Source organism: Theobroma cacao, chromosome 5, assembly GCF_053813885.1.
Source record: "Theobroma cacao isolate CCN51 chromosome 5, ASM5381388v1, whole genome shotgun sequence".
Taxonomy (NCBI): domain Eukaryota; kingdom Viridiplantae; phylum Streptophyta; class Magnoliopsida; order Malvales; family Malvaceae; genus Theobroma; species Theobroma cacao.
Window position 1 is genome coordinate 28,981,421 of NC_142643.1, and position 23,225 is coordinate 29,004,645.

The 23,225-nt window shown below is 33.5% G+C and overlaps 1 protein-coding gene and 1 non-coding gene across 2 annotated transcripts; one reads left to right on the forward strand and one right to left on the reverse strand.

Annotated features, from left to right (window-relative positions):
- Positions 1–895: 895 nt before the first annotated feature.
- Positions 896–1,561, reverse strand: LOC148762527 (uncharacterized). Its single transcript, XM_088806620.1, has one exon. It carries the CDS (start codon positions 1,559–1,561, stop codon positions 896–898), a length of 666 nt encoding a protein of 221 aa, XP_088662746.1.
- Positions 1,562–2,338: 777 nt separating this feature from the next.
- LOC148762528 (small nucleolar RNA R71) lies at positions 2,339–2,445 on the forward strand. Its single transcript, XR_016026774.1, has one exon. It is a non-coding gene; the product is annotated as a small nucleolar RNA R71 (small nucleolar RNA).
- The last annotated feature ends 20,780 nt before the right edge of the window (positions 2,446–23,225 follow it).

Sequence of the window (23,225 nt, forward strand, 5' to 3'; positions counted from 1 at the left end):
GGTCAAAGGGGTTTATATAGGTCATAGGCTAAACACAACGTTGCAGCACTAGGCTTGGAACACCGCATTACTCCATAAGCCCATGTCTTATGCATTTTTTTTCTTGTGGGGTGCTGCAATGCCCTTAGGGTGGCGTCGTAGTGCCCTAGACTCGGGTTTTACTATGGACCCTGAGGGATGCCCCTTAGTGCCACGACGTTAGCATTATTTTTTTTGAATAAACAAAAATAATTATTATTATAAATAGTACTTACCTGAAAAAAATAAGTAATTAGTGATATAAAAATAAAAATAAAATTAAAAATGATATTGTTATTTACTAACAAAAATAATTAAAGCATCATAAAAAATTACTTAAGGAAATAAAACTTGGGTTGTCTCCCAAAAAGCGCTTTCTTTAATATCTTTAACTAGACTCCTAGTTAAACTCAGCTGGGGTCGAAAAAACTAATGGAGGTGTGTTGATGATCTATGTCACTCTTTTAGTATTTCTTCAACTGATGCCCATTCACCTTAAATTTTGCATTTGTTGTGTCGTCCACTAATTCCACGACACCATATGGAAACACTTTTGATATGAGAAACGGTCCTGACCACCTTGACTTCAACTTTCCTAAAAACAACTTTAAATGAGAATTGAACAACAGCACATGTTGACCTAGTTCAAAGTGTTACTCAACAATCTTCTTGTCATGCCATCATTTTGTCTTTTCTTTGTAAATCCTAGCATTCTCATATGCATCTAACAATACTTCATCCATCTCGTTTAATTAGAGCAATCATTTTTTAGCCACAACTACATTTATTATAAAGCACTCATCATAAACATTAGTTTTTTCAAAAATTTAAAAGTATTGTAGGTTACCTCTTATTTCTAGACTCTAAAGGTAAACTCTCATTTCTCTACATTTATGAGTGCTCTGGTAGTGCGTGAGAAAGGTCTTCCAAAAATGATTAGAACCTTTCTATCCTCCTCCATATCAAGTACCACAAAATCAACTGAAAAGAGGAACTTGTCCATTTTTACTACTACATCTTCTATAATGCCACGAGGATAGGTGATGGTAAGATCTGCGAGTTGTAAAGCCACTGTGGTGGGCTTGATTTTTTCCAAACACGATTTTTTGTAAATAGACAGTGGCATCAGGTTGATACTAGCTCCTAGATTACTTAATGCTTTAGCAAAATAGTATGCTCCAATGGTGCACGATATTGTGAAACTTCTAAGATCCTTGAGTTTTAGTGGAAGCTTGTTTTGTGTGATTGCATTGCACTTCTCAGCGAGTGCCATAGTCTCAAACTCACGCGATCGTCTTTTCTTTGACAATATCTTTTTCAAAAACTTGACATACGAAGGCATCTGCTTGAAAGCCTCTACGAATGGTATTTTTATGTGTAGTTTCTTGAATACCTTGAATAACTCCATAAATTTCCAAACTTGATTTTCTTGTTGTTGTTTTCTGAATCTTTGAGGAAAGGGTGGTGTAATTGTAGTCTCTTGTTTTGCAATGCACTTGTTCTGACTAACTACCTGTGTCTTATTCTGAGTTTCCTTCTCCATTTGGTCAACTTGTTTAGTGTTGCCCTTAATCTTTTTTCCACTTTTTAGGGTGATGGCCTTCATATGTTCTTTGCCCTCCCTTTTCGAGTTTGCCTTAATGTCACTTGGCAATGTTCCTTAAGCCTTGCTGTTAATTGTGCTTGTCAATTGCCCAACTTATGCCTCAAGATTTTTCAGTGATGTTGCCTAACTATTGATGAGGGAATCTATCTTAGCCATATATTATATCATTAACTCCTCCATGGATGGCCTCTTCTCAGGAATGGGGGTTTTTGCTTGTTGTGGAAAACTAAAAGGTATATTTGGTTTTGAAGCTAATGTTTCCCAGTTATTTTCCCATGAGAAGTTTGATGGTTTCTCCATTTGGAATTATTTGTATTGGAGAAAGAGTTGTTTTGCTATTTATTGCCAACGAATTGAATCGTTTCCATGTTGTTACTTTGACACTGGTCACTAAAGTGTCCATCTCCACAATTGTCACAAACTATAAAAATACTTTGTACAGGATTAGTACTAAAAAAATCAAACTTTTTAGTTAGAGCAACTACTTGTGCAGTTAATGCTTTGATAGGATCAATCTCGTGAACTTCGACTACTCTTCTATGTGTGGATCATTCTGATGGCCATTAATAATTATTTGATGCTATCTTTTCCAATAGGTCATATGCTTTATTGATGGTCTTTCCCATGAGAGCTCCTTTTGTAGCTACGTTAATTGTATCTCGAACTTGGTTGTGCAATCCATTGTAAAATGCCTGAACTTGAAGCCACTTCGATAAACCATGATGTGGGCAATGCCTAAGTTAGTCCTTGTATCTATCCCAAGCTTCATATAATGTCTCACTATCAAATTGTATGAACGAAGTGATATCGTTCCTTATCTTGGCTATTTTGCAAGAAACTTCTAGGCAAGGTCATCCCATGTTGTGATTGAGCTTGTGGGTAAAGAATTCAACCATACCTTTGCTTTGTCCCTTAATGAAAATGGAAATAATCTTAGTCGAATGGGATCATCTATGACTTTGTCATGCTTGAATGTGTCGCATATCTTCAGGAAATTAGATATGTGAGCATTTGGATCGTCATTTGGAACCTTCTCAAACTGCACTAATGTCTGGATCATAGTGATGATGGCCAACTGGATCTCTAAATTATTTACGTCAATTGTTGGCTTTTTTATGCTTGATGGAATACCTCGTACTAAAGGGACAACATAGTCCCTTAATGAATGATTCTCTTCAACTACCTTCTCTTGGACTTACCGTTCTCTTGGTTGTTAATCCATTTGTAACACCTCGTACTTTGATATGGCGACTAGTAAAGCTTGTTGGATACCAATTGAGGTTAATTAGAATGTTTAAAAGTGATGAAGGGTGAAAGGACAAGTTTGAAATAAAATATTCTACACGCGAAGAAATAGCAATTAAATAATAATATCTTTCTTAAGGATGAATTAGTGAGTTAAAAGGTGATTAGGAAGTGACCCGAGGCATAATAAGACATTTTGGAACCCGATGAGACAAATGGAGAATTTTAGAATAAAATAATATTAAAATATTAATATTTTAACTGTTGTCGAAATTAGTCATGAAGGAGCATTATATGACTCATCTAAGTGGGGGAGAAGAAATAAGAAAGAATTTCGAAGAAAAATGACGTTAATGGTGCTCACACTCCTTTATTAAATAGAGTAAGTTTAGGTAAGTATATATTTAAATATTATGGTAACACCTTGGTTAAGTGCAACTTGGATATTTTGATTTTACACATGTAAAGGAAGAAAAATAGAAGGAAATTGAAATTTAAAACATGTTGAAAGGACCAAGTTGTAAAAGATGAAAGTTTGGTGGGTTACATGGTAAATAAAGGAAAGTTTGAGGACTTATGTGCAAATTTTAACATTTGAAGTTAAATGGGAATTTACTAACCAAGCAAGGTTAGATTATGTGGAATATCAGATATGTATGTGAAATTCACTATTTCATGCAAATCATTGCATGCAAGAAAAGAGGAAGTTAGTGAGAAACATGTGGGAGCCCACCATGTGAAAGTTGACAAGAGAAAAAGAATAAAAAGATATTTAATTGGAGAAAACCATGGTTTGGCAAAGATAGCCCATGGTAAACAAGTAAGAAAGGTGATGTGATTTGAAAATAAAAAAGGCATAACTATAATATTTAATAGAAAGAAAACAAAGAAAGGTAATTGAATGGCATGGCATGTAAATAAGAGATGAAAAAAATGAAGAAAGATTGGACAATGAAAATTGAAGGACGGGTGGAATGGTTCAAAGGCCTTTTTGACTTGCCATTTTACCACATAAAAGGAAAAAAGAAAAAGGTTAAAATGAGCAAGCTTTGGGCAATCCGCCCATGAAGGAAAAATAAAGAGAAAAGAAAAAGAAATAAAAGAAAAAGGTGAGTGACCGTGAGCAATCCACGTATGAGAGAGAAAAATGAGAAATGAAATCCATTTTCAAGGCTTAGCTTTAAGAAGTCCGCCCATAACCAAGAAGAAAAGAGAAAGGACAGGAAAGAAAGAAGAAAAGAGAAAGGAAAGGAAAGAAAGAACGAAAGAAAAAGAGAAAGGAAAGGAAAGAAAGAAAGAAAGAAAACGAGAAAAAGGAAGGAAAGGCTTAGTTTTGCACAAAACTAAGAGGAACCGTGAGATTTCCTCTCTCATCTTGTAGATTTATGTTGTTGTTTCACTCAAGGAACCTTCAATACTCAAGAGAGAAGCCGTGGAGAGTTAATGGAGGTATAAAGCTCGGTTCTGTGATTCATGCAAGGAAAGGCAAGGATTTTTGTTTTTAGCTTGAGTAATCCTTGAAAATGAGATGATGACTAAGAGAAATGCCTTGTGGCAGCAAAGATCGGCTTGTTTGGAGGAAAATTGGTGACATGCAAGCCACCAAACCTGTGGGTGCATAATGGGTTCAAGGTGAAAGAAAAGTAGTAAGCTTAACACTATGTTTTGAAGCCTACGGTTAGTTGAATATTGTGAGGAATGATTGTGCAATTCCTAGCAGCTTGGTTAGTGGAATATTGGAAGAGCATTGAGGTTGCATGCAAGGTCAAATTCACAACAAAGGTAAGGCATGCAATGTGTAGTGTTATTGTGATGTCAAAGGTATGGTTAGAAGCAATTATGATAGTTGAAAGCTTGGAAAAATGTAATGTGTGGATATGTGTTGTTGTGAAAGATTTAAAAGGTTATGAACGTTGGTGCGTATGAATGAATATTGATGTTATGCTTGGTTGTAGCATGTAAATGTGAATTGTGGTGCATGTAAACTTAGAATATGCTTGATGAAATTAGATTTATAATTGCTGCCATATGCAAGGTTATTGGTGTGAAAATGATAGTTGAACTTGATAAAATCATTGGAAAAGATTAATATGTGAGCTAAAGTTATAAATAAGTTGCCAGTTACTTATAATCTAAAGAATTACACAAACAAAGGATATGAATAACCTTAGCAAAACATGTTAAGATGCAAGTTAGTAGAATGAGAATTCATGATTAAATGAGAAAGAGAAGTGGAAATGATATACACTAAATACATTAAGTTTAATTTGTTGCTAGGAAAGTTTGTCGTGGTGGCGTGCCAGATGAGGTAACAAGTGACCGGTAAGTAGAAATAGCTAGATACGCACCCAAATCAATAGCAACGAAGCATCCTGCTATTGTAAGGTGAGTAACAGGTGTCGATTTCCAAATTTCCATAATATATATATATATATATATATATATGTGTGTGTGATGATTTATTTTAAATGAAAATTTATGGAAAGCATGAGCTTGTAGAATCCTAGGTATTTTGTGGATGCAAGTTGTTTTAAAAGTTAGTTTGGATATGGCTATAGATAATCTGTATATGTAAAGTGTTTTAGAAATTGGGAAACAAGCCTTTTTACGATGTTTGCATCAAAATTCGTGCCTTGTATTTTTGTGTGTAATCTGCATAGCTAAATGCATTTTTTAAAATGATTTAAATACAAGTTTTGAGCATCGATTTTATTCTGACCTTTGTATACGTGTTTACACCATGCCAATTAATGAGAAATGCAATTTGATGGGTTATCAAACCTTGATTTCAAACGATTTAAAAGAAACAGTCTCTAAAAACTTGATTTGGTTTTGAAAACAGTTTTCACAAACTGAGAGTGTCGAGAGTAGGTCGGATGTCACTTTGGTTAAGTGTGAACCTTGTACACAAGTGAGCTTTAGTTAGAGAACCTTTGGGTCACCGACGGGTTGTTAGACATGGCTGGGACCATGGTCTGTGATATACGTGGCAAGGCCACGGGTTGTTATATGTGGCTAGGCCACAAGTGATATTCGAGGTTGTGATCGCTTGATTCTCCGATGTCAGCCAACATTGTCGAGACTACCACTGCATGTGGGAATCCGGTGGAAACAGTGCTCTCAGATTGTTATTACGTGAAAATGGGTCCACGTGTTGATATTATAATTTCCTACTTGAGAGCCTTATGAGTTTCTCAACATGTACTCTTTTGCATGGTGGAGAGTTAAGATTTTCTCTGCAGCTTCCCTTATTTGAATAAAAGCTTTCAGTGCTTATTTGATGATCATAAGTTGGTTTATGTCGCTTTATAAATTGATCTCTTTTCGTACCACACAACTTGGAAGCATGCATAGTTTTATATTGTTTCTCGCATTTTGATAGTAAGTGATGTTTTCTATGATTGAACTTGGTTTTGCTACACTTGTTTTCAGCATCATTTTGCCAAGTGAAATATTGCACGATGATTTAACAGCATCATTGTTGCAAGGCACAAACACTCTATTTGGGATTTGATTTTTTTCAGATTATTACTTTTATTCCGGTTTTATCATTCAAATGATTTGCCTTAAACTTGTTTCCCATCTATTCCCTGATCACAAAGCTGATGATCACTGAGTTTGTGAGACTCATCCCATTATTTCCCTTTTACAAATAGTGTTTAGCCTAGTGTGCGTTCATCGGTACATGTTGTCTATCGTGGATAGGTAAAGGCATCTCGTAGCACTTTATTCCGAGTCACTCTGCTGCTAGTGGTCAAGTCGTTCATAGTATAATGTATTTGTAAGTAGTGTCAATGTAAGTATACAATTGAATAATTATAGACTATAATGTAATCCTTACGGGTATGGTGAATAAAGGTTAAGATGGTTTATTACAATTATGTTTAATCCTTATTACAAAGAGATATATGGTTCAAATAGTTTAACAAATTGATGGCATAATAACCAAAGATTCAACTAATGCTTGTTCAGAATTTGGCGGGTTCTCCCGCAAGTCTCGGACGTCGGTAACGATCGAGGAACGGTTGTTACACCATTGTACTAGAAGAATTAGAATCTTATTGACTTTTTTGTCTTAGTCGTCGAAATGTCTGCTCGATCTCTAGGTCATACGAGATAATCTCTATGTTTCATGCCCTACGCATACAATGTCAAACACACCTAAAAAGCACAAAAGAAAAGAAAAACTTGGTTTAAGACAATTTGTTTAATTTAATATCAGTAAATATAAATAGGAAGATAAATCCCTGGCAATGGCACCAAAAACTTGTTGCTCGGGTTATACACGCAAGTGCACATGGTCGTACAAGTAATATAAAGTAAGTCGAGTGCTATTTCCCACAGAGATTTGTACTTATTTTTATTGAGTACTAAACTTGAAACAAAATAATCTCATCCAAGGTCTCGATTTCAAAGGATCAATTAAATTAAAAATAATTTACTAATTAAATAATTAACGAAGCACAAATTGTCACTAAAAGAAATATTTACTCAAAACCTAAGATTATGGTGTTTTTCAAAACTTTATCTGAATTAAATCATTTTCCTTAACTTAAATTAATGGAGTACAAGGCTAACCTAGAATTCAAATTATGTACACGTCAGTTCTCGAGATCATGCACACATACCTTTTCTAAATTAATCCCATATGTCTATGCAAATTAATTAGAAAAAAGTTCATTAAGTTCATGTTATAATATGGCTACCCAAGGTATTTAAGTATATGTCTATCCTAAACATGAAACTATCACCTAAATTTGAAGTGAATCTAACAAAGGCTATTTAAAACTATGGTTTATATTAAACTCCCTCTGTTGAGCTCCATTTAAAGACCTACTACATTTCAACTGGTGATTATGTAGTGAAAAGTATTAAGTGTAGAATTGAATAAACCATGTGATTTCCATTAACACTAAGCAGGGAAAAATCAAATAATCAAACTACATAATAAAATATCCCATAATCCTTGAAAACAAAATTAGTCATCATTGTATTTACAGTAGACATAATTAAATTAAGAGAAAATATCATTGCTATAGTAAAATAACAAGACAGAAATAAAGGGTAAAGAAATATCAAATCCTTTGTCGATTCCGAATCCTCGATTCCTTCGATTTCTTTTCTTCTTGCTCAAAAACTGTCGTTCATTGCCTCTTTGAACCTCCCTCTCAACTGCTAAAAATGACCTATTTATAACCACCAACTAACCCTAAAAACTCATTTCTCGATTGGTTGCACATCATATAAGTTAGGACAGAAATCATAAGATTATAATAGATTAGTACTCAAGTAGATATCCAGTATGCTCATCAAATACTCAAATATTCATAAAATTACATAAGTATGAGCATTCAAGTAGATATTCAACACATGCATCTAACACTCATATTTTCAAGAAATGTTTGCAAAGTAGTTCTCAAGCATGTCCAATGTATCATTAGTTATCAAGAATCATTCTTAATCATTGTCAAGCATCATTAAGCATTCTTCATTTTTCATCAAGCATTATTAATCATTAAGCATCATCAAGCATCATAAGCATTCATTATGTATTCTAAATCATAATCATCATCAAGCCAGCAATACCAAGAAATATATCAAGCCCGGCTCTACGATATATTTATTATGCCATTCCTACATAAGAATACATGTTTGCTTACTTGGGTACCTCGAAAATCGTTAAAGGACGACAATGTACCAAATGGTACAACTAAGTTGATTTAAGCCTCGAACTAGTCCAAATAAAGATTTTAAGATTAAATTGAGAATTTCAAAACCCCAGAATGACTTAAAATGGTGATTAGGAGTTCGAGGACCGATTTGCAGTCAAATTAGAATTTTCATGATCTAGGGGTAAAATGGTCATTTTGCCACTCGAGGTTAAAATTGGAATGTTGGAAGAAGTTTTTGATCAAGATTGACTATTTAGAACATAATTTGAGTTTGAGAAGTGAAAAATTTTAATTTTGACATTTTTTCCAACATAGGGGTAAAATAGTCATTTTACCACCCAAGGGCAAAATTGTAATTTTACATCACCCAACACTTGTCTAGCACATGAATTTTACCTAACATTATCATGGATAATTGAGAAAATTTAAATGGTAGAAAGAGATTGCTTAATGGGTAAGTATGACACATGGACCAATGGAATGGTGACATGTGTCAAATTTTCATCCATTTATATTTGACTTTAAAAATCAGCAGATAAACTCTCCCAATTCATTTCTCATGGCCGGTCATAGCAAGAAAAAAGGAAGAAAAGAAGAACAAAAACCCTAGAGTGAAAATTCAAGAGAAAATTGGTGGATTTCAAGTAATCAAGCAATCAAAGGTAAAATTTCTTGATTTTGACTTGTGATCTACCTTTCCCATGTATTATTTTGCATTTTCCATGGTTGAATCACAAGATATCATGAAGGATTCATGGTGACCCAATTTAGAGAGAGAAAATTTGATGATTTATTTAGTTAGATTTTGAGATATTTTAGTGTTTATAGTTGATTTATCATGTTTGGAAGGAAAACAAGTAAGAAAATCCACATATTCTTCGTGGATTCTTCATTGGCCGAATTTCATAAAGACAATATTGAAGATGAATCTGGTGATGTATTATGTTATTTAGTTAGAATTTAATGAATTGTGGTGGTGGAAATCGAAAATGGTAATGTTTAGCATGAAAAATCGTATACCCCTCAAGAACCTCCATTGGCCGAATCTTTCCTTGTAGAGTGTTGATGGTGGATTTGATTTTATTTCAAGTGAATTGGTTAGGAAATGATGAATTATGGTGAGAAAATCAAGTAGAAAAAATCATAGTGTTGATGCACCCACCATGGCCGAATTTTCTAAGAGAAAATGTGAGGATGATTTTTGCCATATTTCTAGTTATTTAACTTGTGTTTGATGGTTTGGAGAATAGGAAGAAAAATGGAGTTAATTGGAGTCAAATTGGACATATTAGCCAATTAATCAAGTGATAGATCGAATTAGGCCAACACCGTTTTATTTAGGTACACAATTGAATTTGTGTAAAACACCGTGTTTAGACGATAATCTGAACAATTTACATCCTATTTCATGCATTAGTATAGAGCCTGAATTGGTTTTATAACAATTTAGCACAAATGTAGTAAATGGCTTATTGTACATTATGTCTAGGTGGTGAGCATTCTGGCAAAAGTGAAAAAATAGTACCCAAGAATCAAGAATCGGAGTACTCGAAATTTGACTCCCGAAATAGTGAGTAACCTTACTATTATCTTAATTATCTAAAGTGGTTTTTATCCGATTTTGTGATTTTATGGAAAATGAGTTAAATGGTAAATCTTTGTGTTTTATAATCAAAATGTGATTTAATGAAATGATTTTATAACATTATCTTGAAATGAAATGATGGTTTGAAAATAGAGTAATTGGAGACTGTTTTCATGCGTTGTAAATTCATAGTTTGAATCGAATGACTTATGACAATATTTGCATGAATGGCTAAATTGGTATTTGTGTTGAAATATATGAACTGTGTATTTAGCCTTGAGAGGCTGGATTGTGATATAATTGTCATGTCATGCTGTTGAATTTTATTGAATTGGTGGGTTATAATTGGTCGCTGCAGTGGACGGGTTCTGTGGACCAGCCTATTAAAGGGGCACAGTAACCCTATTATATTCATACCTCAGTATGAGAGGCGCGGATGGATAACTCCTGAGATTAACACTTTAGAGTTCACTTCACGCAAAACCACCACGTGAGGGTGAATTCAGCCAACGCCAAGGAACGACTATGTTTTCAAAATAAAAACATGATTTATGCGTACATAACTTTTTAACAACCTTGAGGGACTCAGTTGAGATAGCCCTAGGCCAAGGTATCCCTGATAATTGAGTATGAGAATGATTTTGGCACGAGCCAAAGTTTTAAGAAATTCATAAGCCATGTTGATTACTCGATTTATATGAATTGATTTTATTTGGTTGAAATGAGTTGAAAGGTGATGAATTACAGTATGTTAAACTATTTTATCTGTCTCCATTTACTCAGCTTTAGATATTTTAGATGGTGTTTGTTTACTTACTGGGATTATATAATCTCACCACCCTCATTTCCATCCATTTCAGGCTCAGGATAGTTGGTAAATAACTCATTTCGTTGAGGGCTACAGTTGGACTTGCATCCTCAAAAACTGTAAGTTTACCGCTTTTGATACTTTTGGTCCTTCGTGGGCCCACGTGTCACTGTAAATTAAATTTTATATTTTGGTTATCTGTATTACAGTATGTATGAATTTATTTAACTTTTACGTTACAAAAATTATTTACCGATAACTCTATAAATATTGTTTTATAAGAAAATAGAATATTTTATTGAATATTTTTATTATATTCAAATAGTCCTAAATTCATTTTAAATGAAGGTTTTCGACGTTTAAACTTATTTTTGAATATGAATTATGTGTTTTATACTCGCATACTACATTTTTAGCTGGTTTCGAAATTTTAAAAAAAATGACCAAAATACCCCTGTGAGATAGAAATCATTTTTTTTAATATTGATTTAGGTTGGAAATAGCTTAAAATCTTTTAGAACATGATATTTGGCAACGGTTACTTACAGGAGAAATGAGAAACTGATATTAAAACCTTGCGGGGTTCCGGTTAACGTTTCGGGTAATGAGTGTCGATCGGGATATCACGACGGTTGTCACTGGCTCGAGGGGAGTACCGGGTCGTGACACAATATCAATCATTTCCAATGAATTTTCAATTCGTATGAAAATGGCAACTCAAAGAGAAATTCCATATCAAAAGAATATCATCATTTAGCACTTTTAATTTATTATCAACTATTCATTCAGCAAACATTCTTCCAAATCACTATCAAGCAAGTATTTCAAGAGATATTCTTCAAATTATGTATGAAACTATCAATTCAAGGAGAATTTTCACAGCAAGAAAATATCATTATCAATGAAGCATTACCAAAGCATTATGCACTTTGTTGCAATCATGTAAGAGAATATTATGATCAAATAAGCACAAGCATGATTACAAAAAAAAATGGCTATCTTCATTAATGATGATTCCAATTTTGTTTTAGGAAATACAAGCATGATTTCAATTTTCAAAAATATATAGACTATACGCATTAAAAAAAATGCAAGCATTGAACTTTAATGTGGTACATGTCATTTCTCAATAAACTTTATAATTCATGAGTGATACCAATTGTTATGGAATATTGGAAAGTAAATGTCACGACCCAAATTTCCGGGCCATGATCGGCCCATGAGCTCAATGAGCATAGCTTACTAAGCCCAAGCAAGCCTATCCATTTACCTTTGCTTAACAAATTTATCATATCATGCATATACACACATCTTTTTTTGGTGTGAACATAGCCAAAACATAATGGCATTATCGATAATAATATACATGCACTATACCAGTCATGTATTTAGCAATTTACATTGCATACACATATTCACATTGTTAGATTGTATTCACAATACAAAAAGACCCATGACTTCTAGCGGAGACATTTACAATAAAAGAGATTACTAGTGAATGCCAAACACATACCCAGGAGATGCACTATGGGGACTCCTCGATCTAGGGTCCAACAGTCACCTGATCTGCAAACATGAATTTTTATAAAATGTGAGTACAATACTCAGTGAGTGAACAATATGGGAACAAGCATACCATAAGGAATGTTTATCGAAATCATGATGCATTCATTTTCTCAAAACCATGCAATTGTTTTAGCTCCTTTAAAGCCCTCATGTAAACCACACATGAGTAAATCACTTTACAAAAATCCATGCTCAACTAAGGTACCAAAGAAATGGGATATATGGTAAAAACCCACAAGTTAGCAAAATGGACAGAAAGTTTCTTGTTGTAGCGAACTTCATTCTCGCTGCAGCGAGAACCAGAACATCAAGGAAAAAGTCTCATTTTTCCCTTAAAACAAGTCATCCTGTTAAAATAACAATAGCAACATGTAACACATGTAAACTTCCAAATTCCAACAAAACAAATGCTTACATATTTGCATTTACAACCATATACCCATCATCAACATGCACACCATCCCATCATCATCATCTCATATGCAACGGCTTATGCGCATATAGCCGGGTCAGCAACGGCTTATGTGCACTCCCACTCACACATAGCCAAGTCAGCAACGGCTTATGTGCACTCCCACTCGTACATAGCCGGGTCAGCAACGGCTTATGTGCACTTCCACTCGCACATAGCCGGGTCAGCAAGGGCTTATGTGCACTCCTACTCGCACATAGCCGGGTCAGCAACGGCTTATGTGCACTCTCATTCGCACATAGCAGGGTCAGCAACGGCTTATGTGCACTCCCACTCGCACATAGCCGGGTCAGCAACGGCTTATGTGCACTCCCACTCGCACATAGCCGGGTCAGCAACGGCTTATGTGCACTCCTACTCGCACATAGCCGGGTCAGCAACGGCTTATGTGTACTCCCACTCACACATAGTCGGGTCCAAATCAACATGCAAAGAAGCATCCAATGCATATCATGCATTTTATCATATTGTGATAACACATAAACCATTGTATAGTATATTTTCACAATATAAAATCATTTTACTTAAAGCTTGTTCCCAAGGTACATTTTCTAAGACAAGTTGGATAGAATTTTTCATATTCCCCAAAACAAGTTTGAAATGCAAGTCCACTCACCGACATTAGGAGTAGAAATACTCCTATTTTCAATCTGCGAGTACAGTCCTTTACCCGTATCCAATGGCTCACCACCTAGCCATAATCCATAACACATATTCCAATTAAATTGTGTCTAACAGTCATAAGCTATTTCAGGCTCGATATATATATAATATGAAATGAAAAATGCACGGGTAGCCATCTAGACCCGATAGTGGCCTAAGTCGATTTTTCATGCGATCAATTGGCCAATGCGTCCAATTTCACTCCAAATTAATCCGTTTCTCCTCTAATACCTTAATTTACCACATACCATTTAAAAAAAGCCAAATTCAACGTTAGAACCCTCACAGTTCCTTATAGAAAAATTCGGTCATTTGGTGCACTAGCACCGAAAATTTTTCTACATAACCGTTTCACCTTAATTCATCATTTTCCAAGCCATTTTCCTTGAAATAAAAACAATCCCCCATTGATATTCAGCCCTCATGGTTCGACCAACAAGGAACCCTAGAGAAATTGAATATTTCTTTTGTGTTTTTGTTCATAACCATGCTTAACTATCCCTAAACACTAACATAGTCTAAAATCAAATTATTCCAACAACAATTCCTCTTCCATACCCATTTTTCAGAATTGAATTCATCATGATAACTCAATATTCAACCATGGAAATCAAGAACAAAAGCATGGGTAAGCTAGGTATCAAGGAGAATTAAAGAAATTTGAACTTACCTAGCATGTTTCCTTGAATTCCAACACTTTCTCTTTGATTTTTCCCACCTAGGGCTTGTTCTTCCTTGGTTTCTCTTCTCTTCTGGTTTGGCTGATCACTATGGGAGAAATGGGCTGATTTTTATGCCTTTTATAAAGAAAATAATGAATGGATGAGATTTTGACACATGTCACCATTCCATTGGTCCATGTGTCATACTTAGCCATTAAGCAATCTCTCTCCACCACACATTTCTCATGTTTATCCATTTACAGGATGAATAAAATCCCTTGACCTTGACAAGTGCTGGGGTGAAAAATTTATCGATTTGCCCCCGGGGCAGAAAAATTACGATTTTGCCCCTATACTCCAAAATGTACCAAAATCAAATTATTTCTACTTTTCAACCTCAAATAACACTAGAATTGATCAATATTAACCAAATGGGGCAAAAAACTCGTTTTATAAAAATTCCCGTTTAGTCTTCTAGTGGCAAAATTACCATTTTACCCTTGTGCTCCAAAAATACCAAGAATCATAATTTTTTTCACTGCTAAACATCATTTTATACTCCAATAATCATAATTATATTTCATATAATCACTCTTGGTCAAATGTGATCAAATCTTTGCTAAAAATCTCCATTTTATCATCAAATGGTAAAATAACCGTATTGTCCCTAATCGATCAATTTTCCTGATGGACTCCAAACTGGACCTTGAACTCCGAATCACTATTTTAAGTCATTCTGTGGGTTTTCAAAATTTTCAATTTCCTCTTAGAATTTCTATTTGAACTAGTTCAAGGCTCGATTTAACTTAGTTGTACCACTCGGTACAATACCGTCTTTTAATCGAGCTTGATAGGGTCTCACAGTAAAGCACTCAACTCATGGATATATTCCAAATGAACATCCAAGAATCAATGAATACCAATTGTTAAGATTCAAGATATCAGCATGTGAGACCCTGTCAAGCTCGATTAAAAGACGGTATTGTATCGAGTGGTACAACTAAGTTAAATTGAGCCTTGAACTAGTTCAAATAGAAATTCTAAGAGGAATTGGAAAATTTTAAAACCAACAGAATGGCTTAGAATAGTGATTTGGAGTTCAAGGTTCAGTTTGGAGTCCATCAGAAAATTGACCAATTAGGGACAAAACGGTCATTTTACCATTTGATGATAAAATGGAGATTTTTAGCCAAGATTTGATCACATTTGACCAAGAATAATTATATGAAATATAATTATGATTATTGGAGTATAAAATGATGTTTAGTAGTGAAAAATTGTGATTCCCGGTATTTATGGAGCAGAAGGGTAAAATGGTAATTTTGCCACTAGAGGACTAAACGAAAATTTTTTTTAAACAATTTTTGCCCCATTTGGTTAATATTGATCAATATTAGTGTTATTTTAGGCTGAAAAGTAGAAATAATGAGATTCCGGTACATTTCGGAGTATAAGGGCAAAATCATAATTTTTTTGTCTCGGTGGCAAATCAGTAAAATTTTCGGCCCAGCACTTTTCAAGACCAAGGGATTTTAATTGTGGTAGGATTGGATAAATACCAGCATATTTGTGGTGGAAAATTAAGAAGAAAAAGTCAAAAAGTTAAAAATTGGGCCAATAAGCATGTGACACATGGCATGCTTGATTATTTTATTATTTTATATAGAAATCAGCCCATTAAATCCCCAATTCCCTCACCATATTCGGCCTAGACATCCAGCAACAAGAAAAAAGGAAAAACAAAAGGAAAAACAAGAAAACCTATGTGGAAATTCAAAGAAAAAGTGAAGAAATCAAGGAAACAAGCTAGGTAAGTTAAAATTTCTTTAATTCTCCTTGATACCTAGCTTACCCATTCTTTTGTTCTTGATTTCCATGGTTGAATATTGAGTTATCATGATGAATTCAATTCTGAAAAATGGGTATGGAAGAGGAATTGTTGTTGGAATAATTTGATTTTAGACTATGTTAGTGTTTAGGGATAGTTAAGCATGGTTATGAACAAAAACACAAAAAAAATATTCAATTTCTCTAGGGTTCCTTGTTGGCCGAACCATGAGGGCTGAATATCAATGGGGGATTGTTTTTATTTCTAGGAAAATGGCATGGAAAATGATGAATTAAGGTGAAACGGTTATGTAGAAAAAAATTCGATGCTAGTGCACCAAATGACCAAATTTTTCTATAAGGAACTGTGAGGGTTCTAATGCTGAATTTGGCTTTATTTAAATGAATGTGGTAAATTAAGGTATTAGAGGAGAAATGAATTAATTTGGAGGTGATTTGGACACAATCGCTAATTAATCGGGTGATCGGTCGAACTTAATCGATACCGTGATGAAACGGTAATCGGACATATTTTTGCATTTACATATCAAGCATTAGTAATTAAAATTAATTTATATCAATTTTGGGACAATATAGTAAATTCCTCGACTTTGTTATTTGTCAAGGTGGTGAGACGTCCGAAAAAGGCAAAGGAATTACGCTTGAGGACTATTAGTCAGAGTTCACCCGGAATCCGAATTTTCGACACCTGTGAGTGGACTGCCTATTAAAATTGTTTTGGGAATATGACTGTTTTGAACAAAGTGTTTGAATGATTTTATAAATTTTTTTTATGAAAATAAATGCCTTGGGAACAAGCTTTTGAGAAAAAGTTTATGTTATGAAATGTGGTTATTATGGATTTCTATGTGGTTGTATTATGTTGATATACATATACACTTGAATATAATGTTGTGTAATTATGTTGACTCGACTATGTGCGAGTAGGGAGTGCGCATAAGCCGAGGATGACCAGGTTATGTGCGAGTAGGGAGTGCGCATAACCCGGTGATGACCCAGCCATGTGCGAGTAGGGAGTGCGCATGAGCTGGTGATGATGATGATGAGCTGGTGATGATGATGGGTTGGTGAGATGATGATGATGGGTATATACATACATATATATATATATATATATATATATATATATATATATATATATATACATATGTAAATATGTGTGATATAGCAAATGGATGGACAATGATTTATGGATGTGATGTACATGAAAGTTGAGACATTGTACTTTGAGAATTTTCATGAATGTTAGGTTGATTTTATTAGTTTAGCAAGATGGCTTTTTGTTGAGTGAGGAAAAATGTTTCTCTTGTTGCTTTGTTTTCACTGCATCGAAATTCATGCTCGATGTAGCGAAAAACTTTGGGGTTTGGAGGGGTCTTAAATAGGAATGAACTAAATTGCATTGTTTTGAAACAAGTGCATCATGATTTTAAATTTTTCCTAATTGTTGCTTGTTCCCTTCCTTGTTCACTCACTAGGTTTATACTCACCATTTTCAAATTCATGTTTTCAGATCACGAGGTAGCCGATAATTAGGACGAGGTGTCCTTGTAGATCTGTGTACATCTTTTGGCAGGTGTCTCGGCATTCGGTAGCTGTATATCCATCCGAATCACTCCGCTGGAGGTCGAGTATTATTTTGTTATGTATAGATGAACTTAATGTAAATTTTAAAAGAGTAATGCCAGTACGAGTTGGCAATGTATATCACTATTTTGACTCAAAGTCATGAAATAGGACTTAGTGATAATAAATAGAATCATAAGTAAGATAAATAATAGGCTTGCCTGGGTTTAGTGGATTACGTTCATTGGACCCATGCGCCGATCATGACCCGGAATTTGGGTCGTGACACTTGCCTGGGTTTAGTGGATTACGTCCATTGGACCCATGAGCCGGTCATGACCCGAAATTTGGGTCGTGACACAGCATTCAATCAAAGCAAATTAGGAATTCATGCTAACTTAAGCTATAGGCCATATTTCATTTGACAAATCAAGTTATTTATGGTAACCTATAAGCTAAATTTGAATGCACAAAAAATATTTAGATCATGTAAGCATTTAAGCTCAAAGAAGACATTGTTAATGTTCAAATGCATATTCAAGAGATATTTCAACTATGTCAATACAATGTGTTATGATCAAACTTGACTTGGGTTATGCAATTAAGTACCATAAGTAATTTTATTACTTAAGTCAAGTTTTAGACTACAATCACTAAGGTCAAGTAAGATTAAATGTCATATAAGCATGTGATTTGACCAAAATAATAGATGAGCCAAGAATACTTTTCATGAAGTTCAAAGAGTTCATCCTAATCAAATTCATTAGCTTAGGCAATAATTCAATCTTGAAACAATCATTTAAGTACAAACAAGAAGCATGTTTTAAGAATTGATCCTAGACTAACATTTAGAACATTTTAATTTTCAAGAAATGATTTGTCCATATAAACATATTAGAAATGATAAATTCAAGAAAGTAAATCATTTAAGAACAATTTCTCATATTTCTATTTTATCATTGTAAATATATGAGAATTTATAAGATCAATATGAGTGCCATACTTGGGCATAGATATATTCAAGCATTCGTGAAAATTTTCCTTTTTTTCAACAATTGTTGCAACTTCAGGAACATGTATTTGCACCAAATGATCATGAGAATGTTTATAATGCATGTTTTTAAGAGCCAATAATCAAAATTAAAATGTAATCCATGGAAGAATTTGGTACAATGGACTAGGAGTCAAGTAATAAGGCATTTCCAGGTATAAAAATTGTTTGTTTTGGCTCCAGACCATCCGGGGATTGATCCTTCATGAAGGGAGGTCTATCCGTGTACCATGAAAACTAGAAAAAGTGTAGAAAAATGCATTTTGCCAAGGTGCAAAGGTTCCAAAACATGAATTTATTTAATAACAAGTTGGATTTTCGATTCTATAATGTTTATAATATCATTTTGGACATGTATAGCCTAAGATTCTTCAATGAAAACATGTGAACTAAAAATTTAGCTCTTATTTTTCAATCTTTGCTCATTGTGCTCAAACACTAAGTAGTTGAAAAACTCATTTAAAAATTTGTGCCCCTAATATGTTCAAGCAAGCTTAATTTTCATCGTTATGCATGAATATGACTTATGAAATGTTGAACAAGCACATTAGGCAATGTTTAAGCATAATAAGCATCAAATTTAACATTTTCAATATTTTTTCAATATATGGACAAACATATCCTTGAGATCATTCAAGCTTTTAATCATGCATTCATTTGCAATAGGAAGAAATTATAATAGCATTTTCAACACAAGGTACACTTGTTCAAGTTTTATATAATTGAAATCTTTGTAACCTCAAGGATGTCAAGCATTGCAAATAGATTTGTTTCTTTGCTTGAAAATGCCATCAATGTCAAATTTTCACACTCAAGATCATGCTTAAGAAAACCTTTTCAATCAATTTCACAAATCAAGAGAGAAACACCAAACAAAATGGAATTTGTGCAATTTATATACATTTATTAAATCAATTTTGCTTAACCAAGCTATATCCATCAAAGTTAATAAATCAATTTCAATTAAAAGAAACAAAAAAGTTTTGCAAGAAAATCCTTTGACAAAGATTTAATTTCTCTTTTCAAAAATTTGTCTTTGAAACATACAAGATTTGAGTTAGACATGCTTTATGTAAATCATGAGCTTAATGTTACTCAATTTTGTTCAATTATGCTCTAAATGATTTATAAAATGTGTGATAAGCATAACGAATCATATTTATACATGTCAAGGGTCATTTTCAAATATCCAATAATTATATATCAAAAATGCCCTTATGACCATTCAAGCTTGCAAGCAAACATACACATCCAATAAGAACAAGTCAATAAGTATTTTCATCATGAAACAAACTTGTTTAATTCATAAATCATTATAAGCACAAGAATGGCAAGCATTTTTCTCATGTAAGCTCATTTTGCTTTAAAAGTACCGATTCAAGTAGTCAAAGCTTATCATGCTCAGATTTAACCAACTTGAAACACTCAAAAAAGTCTTCAATGACAATGCAAGGTTGTTCAAATGGTTAAATTACCTTAGATACAAAGAAATAAAAAAGTTAACTCTTCAAACTCAATTTTCTTTGGTTATGCTACTAGAATAGGCAATTATGCAACTCAATCTATTAATTACATTAGCTACTTCACATGCCATCAAAATCAAACATTTTATGCTTAAAAAAATGCTCAAAAATAATTTTTCCTCAAAGAAATAATATGAAATCAATTTCACAAGATATGAGGAAATTTTATCAAAACAATTTTTCACAATCACGCAAAATCAATATAGAAAAATGAGCATTATGATATATTCAAGATCAAATATAAGTGCATACTCAATCTTTAGACTTATACTTCTTTCAAGATTATGCAATTTATGACATGTATCACATTAGATCAATTTTGCATAATCAAGATTTATCAATAAAATTTAAAGAATTATGCACTTAATATTCAAGCAAGAATAGACAAACAAGTGTTTAATCAAAAAGGCAAACAACTTAAGAAACCAAGTTAAACCAATCAATCTCAAGAATCAAGCAAAATTATCAAATTTAAAAGATCAAAAAGACTTTTGTTATAAAAGTCACCCATTTTTCATTATGTATCTAGAAAGCATCCAATCTTCAATTTGTGCCTTCTTACTCCAACACGCCTACAGGAGACTTTCTCATTCGATTTATGGTATCCAAATTTCTATAGATCTTTGAAGGTTAGTCTTATCATACAAAGTTCCTTTGGAGCTCATACTTATTTAAACCTATAAAAATGAATGAAAATAAAGCACAAGTTTAAACTTTCCTTTTTCAATCATTCAACTTTCTTTTTGTAAGTTTCAACAATATATTTTAATTTTTCATTTTCTTTTCCTAGGATGTCAAATTTCCTTTGAGATATTTCAAAGTCCATTCTCAACTTTTTATTTTCCTTTTCCAAATGAGTTTTGCTTTCATCAAGAACTCTTTTTGAATATTAAGTTTTGAAATCTTTTCTTTATGTTTTAAATTCATGTTTTTGAAATCGCAAGCTAATTCCTCAAACGTTTCTTCCATTGAAAAAGAGAAAGGTTCATGAGATGAAGAATCTACCTTAAATTCTTGGATTGAGAGTTGGACTTCATTTGATTCCTCATTAGTTACCTCATCATGTATTCAAACTTAGCTTTCATAATCTTTTTCTTCTAATTTTTCCTCCATCATCGCTTTTCCATACAATTCTTTTAAAGTTTCCCAAATTTCTTTGGCACTATTACTTTGGGCGACTATTGTACTCTCTATTTTTGAGTGCTCTAAAGAGAGTATGCATGGCATTTACATTGAGTTGCAATAAGTCTAAATCACTTGTATCCCAATTATCCATTTCTTTGTTTACCTTGTGTGGACCATTTTCCATCAATTTCTATACTTCATAATCATTTACTTGAATTAATAACTTCATTGTGTTCTTCCAAAAGGAGTAGTTTTCGCCATTAAGAAAAAGAAGATTCACAATTAATTACCTTCACTTAAGATTGCTGCAAGGGAGTGTGGCCATGTCTTAGAGCTAACAAGGATCACACAAAGGCTATTAGACCTATAATATTTAGTCCAAGCTTTAATACCAATTGTTAGATATTGTTAGCTCTATAAATATGGGAAATAGATCCAAGAAAGGGGTGATATAAATTCTTTTACACAATCGAAAACGTTTGAGGAATCCAAGCTTAAAAATAAGGTTTTAAATGTGTTTTTCACTTTAAGACATGCCAAAGGAAATTTAACAAGCAACTTAAAGAATGTGCAAGTTAAAAACAAGTTTTTAACTTTTCAAAGTAAAGTCTCCAAGTGAAAGTGCTGAAGGGTAAGCTTTTCAAGTATGCCAAAAATATTTTGATGTGCAAGTCGAGAGGTGAATGAGTTATAAATAATTTTTCTAAAAAATTTATAAAGGTTTGGCCCTCTCTATAAGTGCCGACATCCTCTCCATTAGCAAGCTAAGGAGTTTCAAATCTACCATGGAAAGTACTTTTTCAAGGCTTAAGCATAACCTTTACAATGCCTTTTCAAATGATTAAGCACAACCTTTACAATACCTTTTCATAAGATCAAGCACAACCTACATAATACCTTTTCAAAGGATCAAGCACAATCACTTAACTTTTTCAGGCTAAGTTAGAACCTTTATGCCTTTTATGGATCAAGTACAACCTTACAATGATACCTTTTTAAAGGCTAAGGCACAACCTCTTCTATCTTACAATTTTGAGTAGCAAGAATTCATCTAGAAGATGGGTTTTGTTAAGTAAATATAGGTTGGAAGAGTGTGATGAGTATAAAGATATTTTAAAGATTTAAATGAAAGCACAAAGAACTTTAAGCTTAAAAATGGGTGCTTGCTCTTGCTTAGTTTTCTCTTTTTCTTTTTTCTTTACACAATTTGATCTTTGAGTATTTGGCCTTTCTCACTTTTTTCCCCTTTACAAAATGATTTCAAAAGGTTTTTTATAGTTGAAAGAGTCTTGGAGCCATTAAGGCTGATTCAATAAAGAAACAAGACGTTTCCATTTGAACTCTATGTCTAAGGGTTTTTAAGGACCGAACTTAGATAATGAGGATGTTGATCCTAGTTTGTATTTCTTCTTCGCATTGTACTTGTAGGATCAAGCTTTTAAAGAGCTATGTTAATCCAAGACCCGAGACTTGATTGGTTTTACTCTTTCATCTTCAAAGATTGAGCTTGGAAATGAATATGTCGATTCTCTAAGCTTCTAGTGACTCTTTGTCATCTTTCCTTCCTTTTAGGATCGAGCTTGGCTTGGCCAATGTTGATCCTTTATGCTTTCTTGCATTTTCTTGGTTTCTAACTTAGGATCAAGCTTCAAGGCATGGATGTCGATCTTGAACCAATAGCTTCTTTTCTTCTTTTCTTTTTTTTTTCTCTTTTTAAGCATTTAGAATCGAGCTTTAAAAGTCAAATGTCTAGTCTCTTCTAGAAGTTATGTCACATAAACTTCCAGTTACTCTGTTGCATGTTTTTCAAATTTT